At 40.7% G+C, this 16,460-nt stretch overlaps 1 protein-coding gene across 4 annotated transcripts in view; it reads left to right on the top strand.

The window, feature by feature from the left end:
• Positions 1 to 16,460, top strand: part of atp8a1 (ATPase phospholipid transporting 8A1) — a 107,262-nt gene that overhangs the window by 25,338 nt on the left and 65,464 nt on the right. For 2 of the 4 annotated variants that reach the window (XM_034139606.1, XM_034139592.1), the window contains exons 3-12: positions 104 to 203; positions 1,908 to 2,006; positions 7,441 to 7,486; positions 7,751 to 7,791; positions 10,836 to 10,909; positions 12,191 to 12,260; positions 12,391 to 12,518; positions 13,334 to 13,445; positions 13,814 to 13,979; positions 14,335 to 14,340. In XM_034139606.1, coding sequence (XP_033995497.1) covers positions 104 to 203; positions 1,908 to 2,006; positions 7,441 to 7,486; positions 7,751 to 7,791; positions 10,836 to 10,909; positions 12,191 to 12,260; positions 12,391 to 12,518; positions 13,334 to 13,445; positions 13,814 to 13,979; positions 14,335 to 14,340 — 842 coding nt within the window. The remainder of the gene's footprint in view (positions 1 to 103; positions 204 to 1,907; positions 2,007 to 7,440; positions 7,487 to 7,750; positions 7,792 to 10,835; positions 10,910 to 12,190; positions 12,261 to 12,390; positions 12,519 to 13,333; positions 13,446 to 13,813; positions 13,980 to 14,334; positions 14,341 to 16,460) is intronic. The other 2 variants (XM_034139615.1, XM_034139599.1) reach the window with 1 other exon arrangement.

Raw genomic sequence — 16,460 nt, 5'->3', positions numbered from 1 at the left:
TAATGCTTTGTGAAAAGGTTAAGAGAACTAACCATTTTGTTTTATTTTTCTTGTCTCCTCCCTTCCACCATGGCCTTGTTTTGCTGCTTGATGCCGTCCTCAGCACAGCCAAATATAACGTCCTCACCTTCCTCCCCCGATTCCTCTACTCGCAGTTCAGAAGGGCCGCCAACGCCTTCTTCCTCTTCATTGCACTGTTGCAGGTAAGATCAGGTGTTGCTGTGAATCTGTGCTATGGATTTCAATACAAAGATAATACCCTATTAATAGAGCTGCTCAATCAAAAAATTAAATAATATCACAATTATTTTGGTCAGTATTGTGATCAAGATCATTCAAAACAGTTGCTTATTGACTTTGGAAACAACATGCATTTATTGAATTTAAAAAAACTAAAGTATTTTCACAGAAAAAAAGGTATAAAAAAGTTAATAAAAATAAAATATTAATTAATAATATACTAATAAATGTACTTCATACAGACATTGAAATAAATAATATAAAATAAATGTACAAATAAATTAGATCAAATAATTAAAATAAATTGTAATTACATTTTTTTTGGGATATTCATCCAGCCCTTATACATTTGTATATACACTGTACTTCGATACACACACAGATCACGTTTTCACACACCCATACACACACAGCACTTTATACAATTGCACTGTTGAGGAACCTCCCATCTAAGTTTTCATACATTACATAATTACATCGTAGTTGTTCAATGTCATGACAATAAATCTTGAAAATGTACTGTATATCCTCATGATGAATAATACATGTAATACTGTGTGTGCTTCTATGACGTTGAAAGATAAACTTGTTTTTGCCCGCAGACTTAACACGCTATACAGAATATAACATGTCTTTGAAATGAATGTGGTACCGTGGATGACTGTGTTATTCCCTCACTGTACCATTACCAATACACTGCAGTAGAAAAAGAATACAACAAGTTCCAATCGTCAAACTGATGTGGAGCCTAAGTAAGGAAAAGCAGGGGTGATGTGAAAGTCTTCCTCTTTAGATTTGTTTAAGAAATAAGCCTCTCCGTCTTGGACAGAGAGCTTCAGTGTCAGGCTGATCGTTGGCTCTGCTCGTGATTTGATTACTCCCCAAAAAGCAGCCACAGATCTTGGCACTGTTTTGAATTTGATACCAGCACAACAAAGACTTCCTATCCTTGAGGAAGTTTGCAGTAGTTTCCCTGCATACTGTAGGTTTAACATTAATCCCTGTTAAGAACACTGAAAGCCCTAACCACCAATCATTACTACATGATTCAAAGCGGCCAAAATCCATGTCTCAGGTGTTTTCAAAGCTTTGCAGAAAAGATCAAAAATGGAGAGAAGGAACACTGCATAGAACTGAAAGTCTGTCTTTACCTATATCCGTGTTGACAGACTACCCTCTGTTAATGAGAGCTTTGAGGATGGGAAAGGGCTCTCTCCAGTGACCTTGAAGAAGCCGCTTTGAAAAGCAGCCAGTGTGAATCTTCATTACCTACCTTGTCGATGCTGCGACCTTGAATAAAACATCTATGCAGATGAGGGAGACAAAAGATCTATCTCCTTCAACTTTCCTTCGGGCTGTATAACAGTGACGATCTCCTGTGGCCCTCACTCGGCTTTAATTACGCTGATGTTTAACTGTTAATTTTGAGAGACTTAAAATAGCCAAATCATTAAACATTAATAGGGAAGAGGGGCATTATAATAGTAATGAGAAAGCTGTTTGTGCTCAATATACCTATTTGGAGTTTGCTTATACATTTTAAATCTTAAATTCATGTTAAACTTCCAAAAAAGCTGGTATGACCTGTCATTTAATTCAGGTTAAATATGTTGAGGAGGGAAAGGGAACACTTTTTCCTTTGAACCCATTTTTCTTTTTTCATGTAGCAAATTCCAGATGTGTCTCCCACTGGTCGCTGGACCACACTGGTGCCGCTGCTCTTCATCCTGGTGGTGGCTGCTGTGAAGGAGTTCATTGAGGATCTGGTAAGATAAAACTCAGATATTCGACACTAGTTTTATATACTTTTTTTATATCATTAGACACTAGTTTTGGTGTGCGTTTCCCCATGTCGAAAGATCCCGCTTTAGGCTGATTGGCATTATATAAAAAATATGTAATGTTGTCTTAGACATACCTGAGGTTCCGCAGTTGTTCAAGAATGGCCCACTAAATAGTCTGGCTTTCTTGGACCAGAAATCGCTATATTACCTTACTTAATACGGATAGTAGGTTACTCAGTTGAATGTATGTCCCTCTATAGAGAGTGAGGGCTTTTTCTTTGTGTCGCGCTGTACAGATTGTCCTCTGAGTGCTGCAGCAGAGAGGAGGCATGATGGTTATATGACCACAGCAGGGAACTCCCCAACATATAGACACATTATCACACAGAGAGATGTGTACACACGAACACATACATTTCCGAGGTCACAGCTGTGCTAACTGCACCCGCAGTTCAGTTAATTAACCTACATACTGAACGCTCATGCACAAAGGCAGTTAGTACTAACAAAACAATACAACTCTCATAGCATATCTGAACTATTGAACAGATGCTTAAAAAATAAATAGGTTATGCATTTTATTTAAGCATGATAGAGGGATTTAAGTAACATTGTATGAATTCTTCATGGCTGGGAAGTTAGAGTATGTTTGTGTCTGTGTTGGCAAGTAATCCACTCAAGCCCTTTCAAACTAAGTGAGGCAACGTTGCATCGTACTGTATTGCAGTGACCCTGCAATGCGATCCTACATGCAGGTCCCAGCGGGCAGTTACTCTATACTATTAGCCTCCATCTCGTGCTGAAGGGACCAGCGCAGCACTTTCTCTCTCGGCCTGTTGTGAAAAACATGGGAACAAAGCGGTGATGACTCCGTCTTTATTGCTGAAGGTCACCTGCACACGTCTGTTCCCTGTACTGCGCTGTCCCTCACAAGTTGACCTGACAGGGCAACATCGACCCCTAACTTCATGAATCATGCACTATGGACACACGCTGCACAGCACATATCTCACCTTGTTGCTGGCTGCCTCTGCTGTTAAGTTTCCAGTCAAATTGAAAGGAAAACAGCAGTTAAGTTTCCACTACTGCGTCACATTAGTAAGCCATATGAGCAGGTTAATCAAGGTAACATTGCAGATGCTCGGCCCTTTTTATTTTTTGGTGTTTTCTGATTTCCCCCTCTATAGCTGAAGTCTACAAAGGACTGATACTGCAGTATTTACGCATAACCTCTACATGCTACTCGCCCTCCACTGCACTGTGATTACACCATCATCTAAGTACAGCACATCTGCCTTTTCTTCTTGTACCATTGGGACAGAAGGTGCGAGAGAGGCAGAGAGAGAATATGAGAGGGGGGTGAGAGGCAGGAAAAGTTGTGGAGTAAGGTATATAAATACATTTCTCTCCTACTATACATTTATGAATAGAGGACGGTCTATATCGCCAGAAGAGATATTGTACGGGTGAATGAAATTAGCTGACAGGGGATGATGAATGAGCTTTATAAAGGTCTCTACCAGCAAACTTGTTTTCTGGGCATAGTGCAGCTGGTAAAAGTCTGACGCCACAGATGCAGCCAGACAATTCATTAGACACTACAGAATGCTGCAGGGATATTAAGAACCATTTGATTCAACTGGAGCCTGAAAAGAAGTCTGTTAATGGACGACAGAGAGGAAATGAAGTATAATAGCTATAGAGGAGACTTAAGAGTGGACAAATCCTAGAGAGCAGATACAGCTTAAGGGTTCAGAGCAGTGTTTCCGCCAGACCAGGGCTGAGAGGGGCGTCACCCCGAGAGCGGGGGGGGGTGACGTCACGTCGTGTCACGTGACTTGAATTTTGAATTGAGCCGTCCCTTTATAGATACTATCTCTTTGAGTATTAGTATTTAGTGAGCCGGATCATTTGGCTCGGCTCACTAAGAAGAGCCGGCTCTTTCGGCTCCTAAACGGCTCTTCATTTTACCACAGTTTACCACGGAGCCTCAGTTTCGCCGCTGCGAGGCTCCGGCTCTTGCTGTCGAGGCTCGCCGGCAGTACACTTTCCATCACAGGAACACGCTTTGCTGGCGGCGAAAAGAATCCCACCAGAGTGACTCCTTTGCCGGACAGAGGAATGTCCTTGTCCTTTTTCCTTTTCGTCATTTCAAGCTATAAAAACTCTCGATCTTCTCTCAAATTATTATTTGTTTTGGACGCCCTCAGCTCGAGTTCAGGGCGTCAAGTGACGGCAAGATGCCCCCCTGGAGGAAACGCTGGTTCAGAGTATTTAATAATATATATATATTATGGAGTATTGTGATGTATTTTCTTGTGTCAATGATACGTGTTCTTGTGTTTGTATTAATCATGAGAAGCACAAATAATGAAACCTTAACAGCAGTGTGTTCAGGAAAGTACACGCCTTTTTTTAAATGCTTCATATTTTTTGGTAAGAATTGAAGGATTCCAGATATGATGATGATGTAATGAAACAAGATGATCGCCAAAGACATCTGCATGCAGGAATGTAGGCGGGAGTCCAGAGGAGTGTTAAAGAAACAACATCATCTACTGGTGTAGGAAAAAAAAAAAACACTTCTAAGGAAAGGACTGATGTCAACTTCCCAGAAAGAGAGGGAGTTATCAAAAGAAATGAATAAATGAATAAGCTACAGAACAGGAGAAGGTGAATTGGGAATAAAAACATGCACTTGTTAGATGATTAATTCAGTGTGCGCCTCCATTGAACAAGCCCCTGTTTATATATATTGTGTTTCATGATCAGAAAACCGATTATTGCATTAAACTGAATCAGTGTGCCATTTGAAATGTTGAAAATATTACAAAGTTGTGGGGAAACTATATACGTAGGTTCATTGGACTGCAGCAGTATCACACGTAGCATTAGATGTTTTTGTGACAGTCCACAGCTCCTTGGAGAAATCTGTTTAAAGACAGTTAATACAGTGCTCAGCTTTGTGTCACGATCTGTCTGTTTTATTTTGTCCTGTCTAGATCTGTCTTTGTTTCCTGTTTCCCCCCCTCCGTAAATAAAGGAGTTTGATTCAACCAACGGGTTGCTGCATTTGGGTCCGATATATACCTCGCCGTCCAGCCGTAACAGCTTTGTATTGATGCATCCCACTTCAGCTGCTCTGTTTTGTAGTAGTCAACAAGAACACTTTTTCCCCTCTTGAAAAGTACAGTACAGTGTGCCAAATTCCCCACATTAGCCTCAAATTGCCTTACAATTAGACTACATTTGAATAGATCTTCAAAGTAAACAGATTATTAGCGCGCGGACATGAGTAGATACGTCCTCTCCTCACTAATCAAGTACAGCAGCACATGTGAAACAGTGATTATTTATATGAGACAGACTCAGCAACACATTATTACTCAGCGTGATGCTAGTTGACAAGCTGTCCCTTGGAATCAGCTGTTGGAGTCACAGTTGATTGCATGACCGTTCAACAAACAAGAGAGACGCGAGGGAAATAATGCTGATTAGTTTTAAGATGAAGTCTCAAACAGCACCTATAGGGTAATGTTAGTATTTACGTGGACATTACTTCAGTGTCAAATATACCACTTGACGGACAATTATGGATGACAAGAACATATTCTATGCAGTGTGTGGTAGAAAGGACATGTAAGGCAAGGCAAGTGTATTTGTATAAAGTAGCACCTTTCAACACAAGGCAATTCAATATGCTTTACAAAAATGAGACATTAAGAGCATTAAGAAATATTGCAGCAGAAACACATTATAAACTGGCATTTAAAAACAGTCTTTAAAAAGCAAAGAGAATAAAATGTAGTCACACATTAATTCACATCTCCTTCCAAAGTTGTTCGCATTAGTTCCATATCCGCAACATCATTATCTTTCAAATGAACTGTAACTTAATAGCTTAATGTATTTGGTAGTCCAGTAAAGCTAAATGGAAAAATGATCAGACCACATAATCCATTTTAGTAGCAATTCTGAGGCTTTTGATCTAACCACGTGATCTTCATCCGCAGATGGAGTTTGCTCCATTGTGTTGAATTGTAGATGTTCCATTTTAACTTTATCTACAGCAGTGAAAGATGTTTCATTGTAAACTGAAGTGTCATGGCAAAAAGCTACATCGCCGGGCTCCTTTTATTGACTGATGCTGTGCAGAGTTTTGATCAACCCTGGCTTCTTGCAGCACACACAACATTAATAAACATCTCATTATATATACACATCTCAAAAAATGGTCAACAGACTGAAAGGCCTGAACATATTTATCATAATGTTTTACATTTAAATTGTTGTTGACGGCTATGATCAATGACTACTTCATTTTCCACACACACATATGTTTGCATGTGGTTCCAGCAAATGCTCTTTCAGTTTGGTGACCTGTTGTTGATCATGTTGCGACCCTTTTGAGATATACTGTATATATAATGTCATATTATTGAATGCTGTTTGTTCCTGTGAAAGATCTGATAAATCGAATATTGCACAGCAACAGTGTTTTGTTATAAAGGGTAGATTAGGGCTTGAACATGTTTAAGATTATTGGGGTTATAGCTGGGCCACGACATGCTATCATGGTACTGTAGGAGTCATTGGACAACGGCATTTCAATCAGGAGAGACGGTTTTGATGTAATAATACATATTTATTGCGCAGATGCACAAATGAATGCAATGGTAATTTTGGCGATTAGGCCCCGTTGTGCAGGAAGTATCATTCGGGAGGGTAGAACCGATCCGATGAAACCCCCCTGCGGTCTAGACACTAGTGGTGGTGAATGGATAGTTGGGTCGGTCTGAAGAGGAGTGGTTTAGCTTGACCCTGGATTCAGAGGGACAGGAGGTGAAAAGGGTGGAGGAGGGTTGCGCCGATTCACCTGGAATGAGAGCTGTCAGAGGGAAGAGCAGATTTAAAAGGTTTGACAGAGCGCTATGATAGGCTCTTGGGAATAGAGCGAAGTGATTGGTTAAGCTGAAGAGTGACGCCCCCGGTCACTTATTGAGAGGAGAGAGAGTAATAACATGGGAATAGAAATACATGAATGAGTAGAGACGGTCTTCCTGGTTGAACTTGCGCTGAGCTTCATTACTCAAATGGTTTACTGCATAATGTGAGTCTGTGAAAACGGACGGTTGTATAGTCCTTCTAAGAGTGTTCACATAAACTCTGCAGTCAGTGAGAAGTGTTACTTTTCGTTAGACTTCCTCTTTCCACTTCGTAGTACGTGGTGCTATATGGTGTCAGCCTTTAAAGAGGCCTTGTCTTCTTTAAAAGGTGGATACGTTGAGGCTTTTATTAACATGGCTATTGGTCTTTTTATGATTATTTTCTGTTGTTTCAGCTCAATTGTACGTTTGTTGTTGCTTTTTTATTTCATGTATATTAGAGGATAAATTGTGTTTTTTTTTCCTTACAGAAACGACACAATGCTGATGGTATTGTCAACAGAAAGGAATGTCAAGGTATTGAAAACATTTTCTTCTTGTAATATAAAAACCTGTGTGTTGTTGGTTCACTAGTTCTCCTTCAATCCTTCATAAATCTGATCTCTCACTGTACCATGCCTCTCATTTTCCTAACCCTCTTTGTCTCTTGCTGTAACTTTCTCTCTCTTTCTCTCTCTCTCTCTTTCTCTCTCTCTCTCTCTCTCTCTCTCTCTCTCTCTCTCTCCTCTCTCTCTCTCTCTCTCTCCCTCTCTCTCTCTCTCTCTCTTCTCTATCACACAGTTCTGAGGAACGGTGCCTGGGAGATCGTGCACTGGGAGAAGGTATTTACCCACAATGTGTCACTAATGGTCAATTTCACCAGCCCACATGTTTCTCATCTCGAGCACATTTCCATCTCGTGTGCTGTTGTCAATTAGAGAAATCTCACACATACTGTACACACACATGTGCAAACACCCCCCCCCCCTGACCCCTTTAGTATCCAGCCGCTAATTAACCCCTCGTTCACATGTGGGCGTGGTGATTAGGAGGCGTTGCTGGAGGACAAAGAGAAGCTTCCTCGTTCTCCCCATAATGAAATCATTTTAGAAGGAAAAAAACACCAGGCATTACAGAAATATTGCTTCATCCATTAGAGCAGCGGTTTTCAAAGTGTGAGGCGCGCCTCCCTGGGGGGGGCGCCAGAGAGCTTCAGGGGAGGCGCAGCGTGAGAAAAAAATAACGGGTAAAGTGTCACTTGCACACTTTTGGCTGTCTGTGGAGACCGAGTTCCCCCACCTCGCCAAGAAGGCTGTGAAAGTGCTCATTCCCTTCACCTCCACCCAGGGGCGGACTGGCCATCTGTGTGTTCTGGAGAATCACAGAACGGCCGGTCGTCAGCAGGCCGGTGGCGGCCGACTCGGTTCGCTGACGGCCGGCACCGCCCTTTATTTTTTATGTTTTTAAACAGCATCATTTTAAGTTGCGCTGACAGGCGACAGAGGTCCGTTCAGCGGGCCCTTTCCATGCAGTAATAACCAGAAAAGCATGACATGGGACCTTTAAGACACAATTCAGCATGCTATACTAAAATCAAATGAGATAAAGGTTGCAGTCCATGATAAATGCTATAGAATGAGGTTTAGGGGGTATTCATTGTTACAGGAATTGAATCTTAACTGTTTTAAATATAAATTTTTAGAATCAGAGGCAATGACGCAGGGTTTCTGTAACTAACAACATAAAGTATTGATGCATTGACTTGGTTCATGCAAGGAGAAAATCAGGGAGTTTCTTGCTGGAATGTGAATGTTCCTCGTCTTTATATATACAGAACTACTCTAAAAAGGGTAGCTTTAAATAATGAATGTGTTTTACATCTTCATCATGCATATTGTAAAAGCAGCTTCTCCAAGTCCCTTTCAGGGCAGCTTGAATGATGCCAAAATGATCTCTCTTCTGTTTAGTCTTCAACAAACACCTACATCAGAATTCATTATTTGATGATGATGATGATTTCATGTTACCCTATTTTTCAGCTGTATTACATTTTTATACTGTAGAAAACAAGATGTTTAATTATTGTTCATAACGTTTGTCCTCCCTGCTGTTATAAACTTGTAAGCATTGTAAATTTGATTTGAGTGACATGATAACCCAGGCGAGTTTTTTTACACAGGTTCTTCCTACTTAGAGTGGACCTATCATGCTATATTTGAATAATATAGTGTAGGACCATACCTATATAAGGCATATTTATACTTTTTTTTTTTTCAAAATACCAAACAGATCATGCATTTTAGCCATGCCTCATTTCGCTCAATTTGACATTTTTTAGCTCTGTTTTTGCAAGGGCAGATTCAGTGAGAACAGCACCATCTACAGGCCTGGCATATGTACTACAGCGTCTCCAGCGCTTTCGAACGGCAATGGCCGTGGCTGTCTCCTCCTGATTGGTGGAGTTGGCCCAATAGCCGTAGCGCCACTGTCCTGACGTCAGGACAGTGTTCAAATCTGGATCAGTTTTTATCAGATCTGTTGCAGCCCCTTTTTTAGAGATTTGGGTATGGAGGAAAATAGAGAGGGTTGTGTTTTCTGACACTGGAACACCGGGGACACATATTCATGTATAAAAGACGTACAAAAGTGCATTTTGCATGATAGGTCCCCTTTAAGCTCACTTCTTTTTGACAAAACACGTAATGATGTCGTTCTCTTTGATCTTCAATTATGTCATTATTCAGCATTTCAGGCTGCTTTTTATGTCACTGCTGCCATTAATCTGAGATTTTTCATGCACAATTCTTAATAGATGTTAAATGTTACCTTATTAGCTGAAGAAAAATAAATGATCTAGGAATATAACAGACATCTTGTATAGCAATGGTGAGCTTGTAGTTGTATGATATGCATTAACATAATTTTTTCCCCTCAAGTTTCTGAATGATGGGATAGGCTAAGTGCTTGCACCTGTTATGCAAGGTTGATCATTAACTTAAAGAAGACTCCTGCGGTGTCTGTACTATGTTCACTGCCTTACATTTCTCTCACCAGCTGTGTATTTGTTGCAGTTGTAGAGGCACAGCAGTAACCAATTTATTTTCACAGGTTGAAGTGGGCAATATTATTAAAGTAAATGGCGGTGATTTATTTCCTGCGGATGCTGTCAATTTGTCGTCCAAGTATAGGAGTCCAACCTAATGCCACACTGTGGAAACTCCGCCCTTCTTCTCTTGCCCTTGCTCTCTCAGCTCTTCCTTAAGAAGTGATGGTTTGACCATACAACGAGCCAAGTGGCTACAATCCTGCATTGGAAATAAAATCAGAACCTTTCGTTATACACAACTTTTCCAGTCCACTAATTGTACTTTCGTATCTTGTTGTGACAACCATCATTTCTCTAGGTGGGAGGCTGGTAATGTGATATTGAATTAGGATTGATCAGTCATGTCAACACACCTACCTCCTTCACCTTTTCAAAAAAACATTTGGTCCTGCTATTAAACTAACATCGATTCTTTATCCCTCTTTAAGAGAATGTCAAATGTAGATTTCTTAAGATATCTAAAAAAATACGGACAATGCCAAAAATCTACTTGCAAGTTCCCACATCATTACTTTGGTCATGATGTAATATTTGTGTATACCATGAGAATTGTATCATCAACTTAACAGTTTCATGTTTTTCTAAATGGTTTTGTGAAAAGGAGAACAGATGACCAACCCTCTGGTCACACAGGACTGATCGTTGTGCTCTTCTTTTTCTCTCTTCCCTTTTACGTGTTTTCTGTCTGTGTTTTATTTTCTTATCCTCTCCTCTCCTGGGCGAACAACTGCCCCACCTCCTCTCTCTCGCCCCCTGCTGGTGCGTGGTTGGTAAAATCAGGTGGCCGTTGGGGAAGTGCTCAGAGCTTCAAACGGGGATCACCTGCCGGCTGACCTCGTCATACTGTCGTCCAGGTCAGAAAACCAGCAACATTCACAACAAAGCAGTCATGGGAGAGATGGGGAGTGTGTGTACCAAGTGTGACCAGACATCTTAGCCCTTCTCTCTATACACTACAGTTTATTTTACAGACTAGAGGAAAGAAAGAACCAGATATTGTCACAGTGCCACAGTCAATGAGTGTTCCTTCCCTTTGTTCAACTTTTCCTCTACATCGTGGTTTGGCAGCCATAATAGTGTTGGTTTATACAGTCATTTGATTGTGTTGTATTCTTAAAAGACCCAACCACAGTAGACCCTTTTTAATGTGTGGCCGCTCAGAGTGAATGGAGACATCTAGTATTACAACACAGGTTCATGCTCCTTTTTTCACATCCTTTTTTCACATCCTTTTTATTGAGTGTGAACAGATTTTCCACATTCTTTCCCTTTGCATGGCTTGTATGGCACCCTGCATGCAACAAAGTAATTTTGTTCTCATGTGACAGTATGCATGTTGTCACTTTACAAGATATGAAGTTGAAAATAGTCTTTGAATTCAAATTTTCAATTCAAAGTAGATTTATAATTCATTTCCTGGCCATGGCTTCAGACTTCTGCTCATTTACATGAAACAAAGCTCTCATTTCATGGGTAATAGGGCCTGATTCCAAACCTCTTATTGACTGCAGTAGGGCTTCAGTGTCCAGATCTCCTTTTCCTTTTCCTTTTCACCCTGCTTGTGTTTGGACCAGCCTTGAGTATGAATAAATCACTCTATAAAGAGAGCAGCTAACCAGAGGCCCAGCTCACCTTAAGCACCGTTATGCTCTCCCTCTCTGTCCCCGTGCCCAGAGTCTGTCAGAGGCCGTTTGTCTGCTCTGTTTGTTGTGCTCGGCATGCTTCCTCGCTGACAAATTCCTCTTCTGGCACTGTCTCCTCTTCCCTTAGCAGTGTATTTAAGACGGTTCACCTCTAGGGTAGCAGCTAAGAATTGTTTTAATCTTATATTTAGTGTACATTAAGTGGGTAACTTCCGCTTTTTGTACCCGAGTGGCCTTCAGGCTGACATGCACATCTTTGCTTGCATTGATCTAGTCTTATATAAATATTCTGTTTTAAAATAGGCTGAAATTAAAAGTGAAAGTGAGAAGTTATGATTGTTAAATAATCAGAAGAGTTTATTATATTGATACAATATTATATACAATTGTCATTTTGAACAGCTGAGGATAGATATAATAATGTTTGAATAAATAGCAGTACTCATCTTGTATTACTACTCCAAGTGTCTATATCCTCTCCCTCCACTACAGTGAACCACAGGGAATGTGCTACATTGAAACATCTAACCTGGATGGAGAAACAAACCTTAAAATCCGACAGGTGATTGTCTATTTTCTTATTTTTCATACAAGTTACTGCCCCTACAATGAGGAAGAAGTGTTATATTCTGAGAAGTAAACGATACACACATTGATTAAAAATGAAAACACTGCTCTAATGACTTCAACAGGGTCTCCGAGTGACCTCAGACATACGGGACATTGAAAGCCTGATGCGTCTCTCTGGGAAAATGGAGTGTGAGAGCCCGAACCGCCATCTGTACGAGTTTGTTGGGAACCTCCGCCTCGAAGGACACAGGTGGGCCCAGTCGCAGAGCTCCATGCCTGGCTCTCTGCCCCTCTTACCAACTCAATAAACCATTAGCCAGGAGCAGAGCCCGCTTTATCAGGTTTTAGGGATTCTTTAGTACGTCTGCTAAACAAATAAAAGCACCTGCCTCAGTGAGATATTTATTTTGAGGATTTTCCATTGTACAGAAAATGAGTTATATGCTGTATGCCTGCTTTTATTATTGATGGCTCCATTCAAGGAGTTTGGGACACTTTTCTGAAAGGGCATTGTTACCAGGAGCACTTTGTGTATGGTTTGATGAGCTGTGTTTTCATATTGATTGGAAATCTTTTTCAAATACTTTTTTCCAATTATTACATGTACACACAGATTCAAATGTATAATTAAGAGTTATACTCTAAATGGGAAAATGCATTTGAATTTTAATTGGGTGACACATTTTTAATACTGTGTCTATATAAATATAATGGACAATAACAAGTCTTTCACAGCATCACAACACACATATTGTCTAGTACTTGTTGTTGTGTAATATCTGTGTCGTAAAAGCCCTGTCAGTATAGATTCTTTGGTGATACCATTTTTATTATTTTTTAGAAATGGCATATTCATCAGTAAGGAATCAGAAAGGTTTATGTAAAAGCAGTGATCGTATGTAAGGTCAGCACTCATTGATTTAAGGTCACATTGGAAGGCTTGTTGTTTGTTGTCTTGCAAAATAAGATAATTAATTGTCATTATTAATGTCTTTACCATTAGACCAACTTGTATGAGCTTATTTCTCTGTGTACTAATGACAATGCTGTGTTTCTTTACTGCAGTACAATCCCACTGGGTCCAGACCAGATCTTACTGAGAGGAGGCCAGCTCAGGAACACTCAGTGGGTGCACGGTGTGGTGGTCTACACCGGACATGACACCAAGCTCATGCAGGTAAAGCACAATCTGCATAGCATTGTGAGGGTCATATTAGGGTTAAAGATTAATTAACCTGACAAAGCTCAGTAGGGTGAGTTGCTGTATACTTAATGTTATTTATTGTTTATCATTTTGGTGCGGACTTACTTATTTTGTGCAAATAAATCAAATAAATAACTTAAAGTACTTAAAAAACACGCTACAATGCATGTGCGTCACCACCAAAAATGTCATGTTCCTAATCACTGTGTTAAAAGTGGTCACCTTACCACACTTTATCTCGCGTTGTTTTGAAAGCCGATGTAGAGAACGTCACCATTGGTTTTACTTCTTAATTATTATGATATTCTTTTAACATAACTCAATTGTCATATATTACCCAGAATTCCACTCGGCCTCCTCTGAAGCTGTCCAACGTGGAGCGTATCACCAACTTCCAGATCCTGGTGCTGTTCGGCTGCCTGCTGGCCATCTCTCTGCTCTGCTCCATCGGCCAGACCATCTGGAAGTACCAGTACGGCAACGATGCCTGGTACATGGATCTCAACTGTAAGAGTCTCCACAGCCCACGCTGCTGCTCTTATTCCACATATTTTGTCTCACTTGTCCATATCAGCTTATTCCTTTGTCATTTTAAGTTCCTAAATGCTGGTATGTGTTGTGTCGTTTTTATGTTGCCTCAGTTAAACTATGTTTCGCATTACAAGTGAAATATGTGGCAATGTGGGAATAAGTGAATTCCCTGTTAACTGAGAAAAGACAGCTGTGACATGCATAGATGTGTTGTGAATGAGTTTGAGTGAAAACAGAAATGGTTGAATATCACTGCGCTGCTGTACTTTTTTGTTCCTTTCTAATGTTCTGTTTGATTTTGTTGTTTTCTTTGTTGTCGTTTTTTTAACAGCTCCAGGTAACAACCATTTAAAAGCCTTGGCCATCCGTGAATGACCCTCCCTTACTAACCCCTTACTGAAGCTCTGCCTTTGCTAAGCAAATGAAGCCCCCTACCCTCGCCCCCTATATGGTTGCCCTACTTTGTATGGGCCCATGCCACGGACAAGCACATACCAGGGATCCAACAATAGGTTTTTCCCCTCCAGCTCTCTTATACCTTCGTCTAGTTATTTTCAGTGCCTGATGCAAACAGTGTCTCACTTTTCCTCCATTATTTTGTGCCACGTTAAACACTTTGCAGTTTCCAAGCTTCAGACCCTCATCTTATTTTTTTTCCCCCCTTAATTTCCGAGAAATGAATAGCAACATTTACTTTTACTGCCAGGGAGATGAGGTTGTACTCAGGAAGCTTTTCCTAGCAGGAGGCTTATACGTGTTTATTGCTCAAACACAACATGTGGTGCAACCCAAGGGGCAAGAGCTGACATTTTCTAAATGCCTCTGTCGCTGCCTTTTCTTGTGTGGAGTTTTCCAATGACAGACAGAGAGGAGAGGGAGGGAGTGAGGCGGAGAGGTGAAAACCTGTTTAGTTTAACATGTATTCTCCAGACAATTCCATACAATTTCAAGATACTATTTACACAAAACTAAATACATGGGCTGCTCGGTTTCTGTTGCAGTATGTCTGTTGTGGTGAAGCTCTGAACCTGGTGTGCAAAGTGCTTATCGTGACACTCTGGCCATTACTCTGTACCCTGATAGGCCTGTGTAGGAGAGGTTGTGCCCTGGTCAATTTCAGCTTGCACTACGACTTACACTGTCCCTTTTTACGAAATGTTGCATTGGCTTCTATTGGTCTCGTAAAGGGTTTTAACATTGTCCTCAGTGGCATTAAAACCCACATCTTAAACTCCCTCTAAGACTCTGATGAGGGGAGTGTAAGTCATAAGGCAGGCCTCCATCTTGAGACTGATTGTACTTCCATAAGGAGTTGTTGAGACTCTGTCCAGTGCACATTATCCAACCAGTGACAAAAGAGAGAGGTGGGGAGATTGTCAAATCTTAAACATATTTACTTTAATCACTAAATTGCTCTAATTTCACTCACTTACCAACATTTGGAAGCAGACAGGAACAGAAGAGTCAACGTTAGCCCGCTGCGCGTCACCAAGCTTGTATGTCACACAGGCCTGCGATTATGCACGCCCCGTGAGTAATTCATTTGACTTTGACCCGCTGCAGAGTGCTGACACCGGTCATCCCCGGCATTAAGCCTATACATAGTGACAACTCAACTTTATGCAGATTGAGGGCAGAAATGATGAATGTTCATTTGTTATGCATTCGTGCCACCTGCTACAGTTTTTTCTAGGTAGTTGTGCATTTATCACCATATCATTGACTTTATGCTGACTATCTCTGTTTTAAACTGCTGATGTCTCAACCGACGGCATGGTAAAGTTTCTTTTGTTGAGGTGGTGTGGTATTCTCACTGTAATGTACATGTGTCACACCAAACAGAAAACAAATTCTTCCCGGTTAATGAAACCATAACAATTTACAGTCCAACTACTGTGAATTAGTTACAAAAAAGTATTGTACTGTTGGTTAGAAAATCTTATATATTCATTTTGCTCTTACATTACAGTGACATATATTTAAGAGACGACATCAGGTGCACTTTTGCACTTTTGTGACTTGTGCATGTCCTGGTTTGCTTTGATTTGATTTCTATTTATCTTAATGGCTCTCTACTGATCCCACGCAGTATCCCTGTCTCATCTGACCTCACACATCTTGCCTAACATCAAATAACAAGCTGGCTACTAGAATTTAGCGACAGGAGGTGACGTAGTGATCTTCATTAACACCCAAACTTTTTTGCTGGCATAATCCACCCCCTCTTTTTCCACTCCTTGTTGGTTTGAGAATGTGCTATGGACTGAATCTCCCTCCTTTGTCTTGAGAGCATCCAATATGTTTGTCTTCCTCCCCACTTCTGAAAAAGTACTCCCTCCTATGTGTGTCGTTGTACCAGTAGCAGTAGCTTCCATTCTGCCATCCAGTTTTTTGTTTTGCAATCGTTCTGTCATGGGGAAGGGCTGTCCCTCTCAACCACATTGCTAAGATCAAGGC

This window comes from Trematomus bernacchii, unplaced genomic scaffold (assembly GCF_902827165.1).
Source record: "Trematomus bernacchii unplaced genomic scaffold, fTreBer1.1, whole genome shotgun sequence".
Classification (NCBI taxonomy): domain Eukaryota; kingdom Metazoa; phylum Chordata; class Actinopteri; order Perciformes; family Nototheniidae; genus Trematomus; species Trematomus bernacchii.
This window is presented reverse-complemented; position numbering and strand designations above follow the sequence as displayed.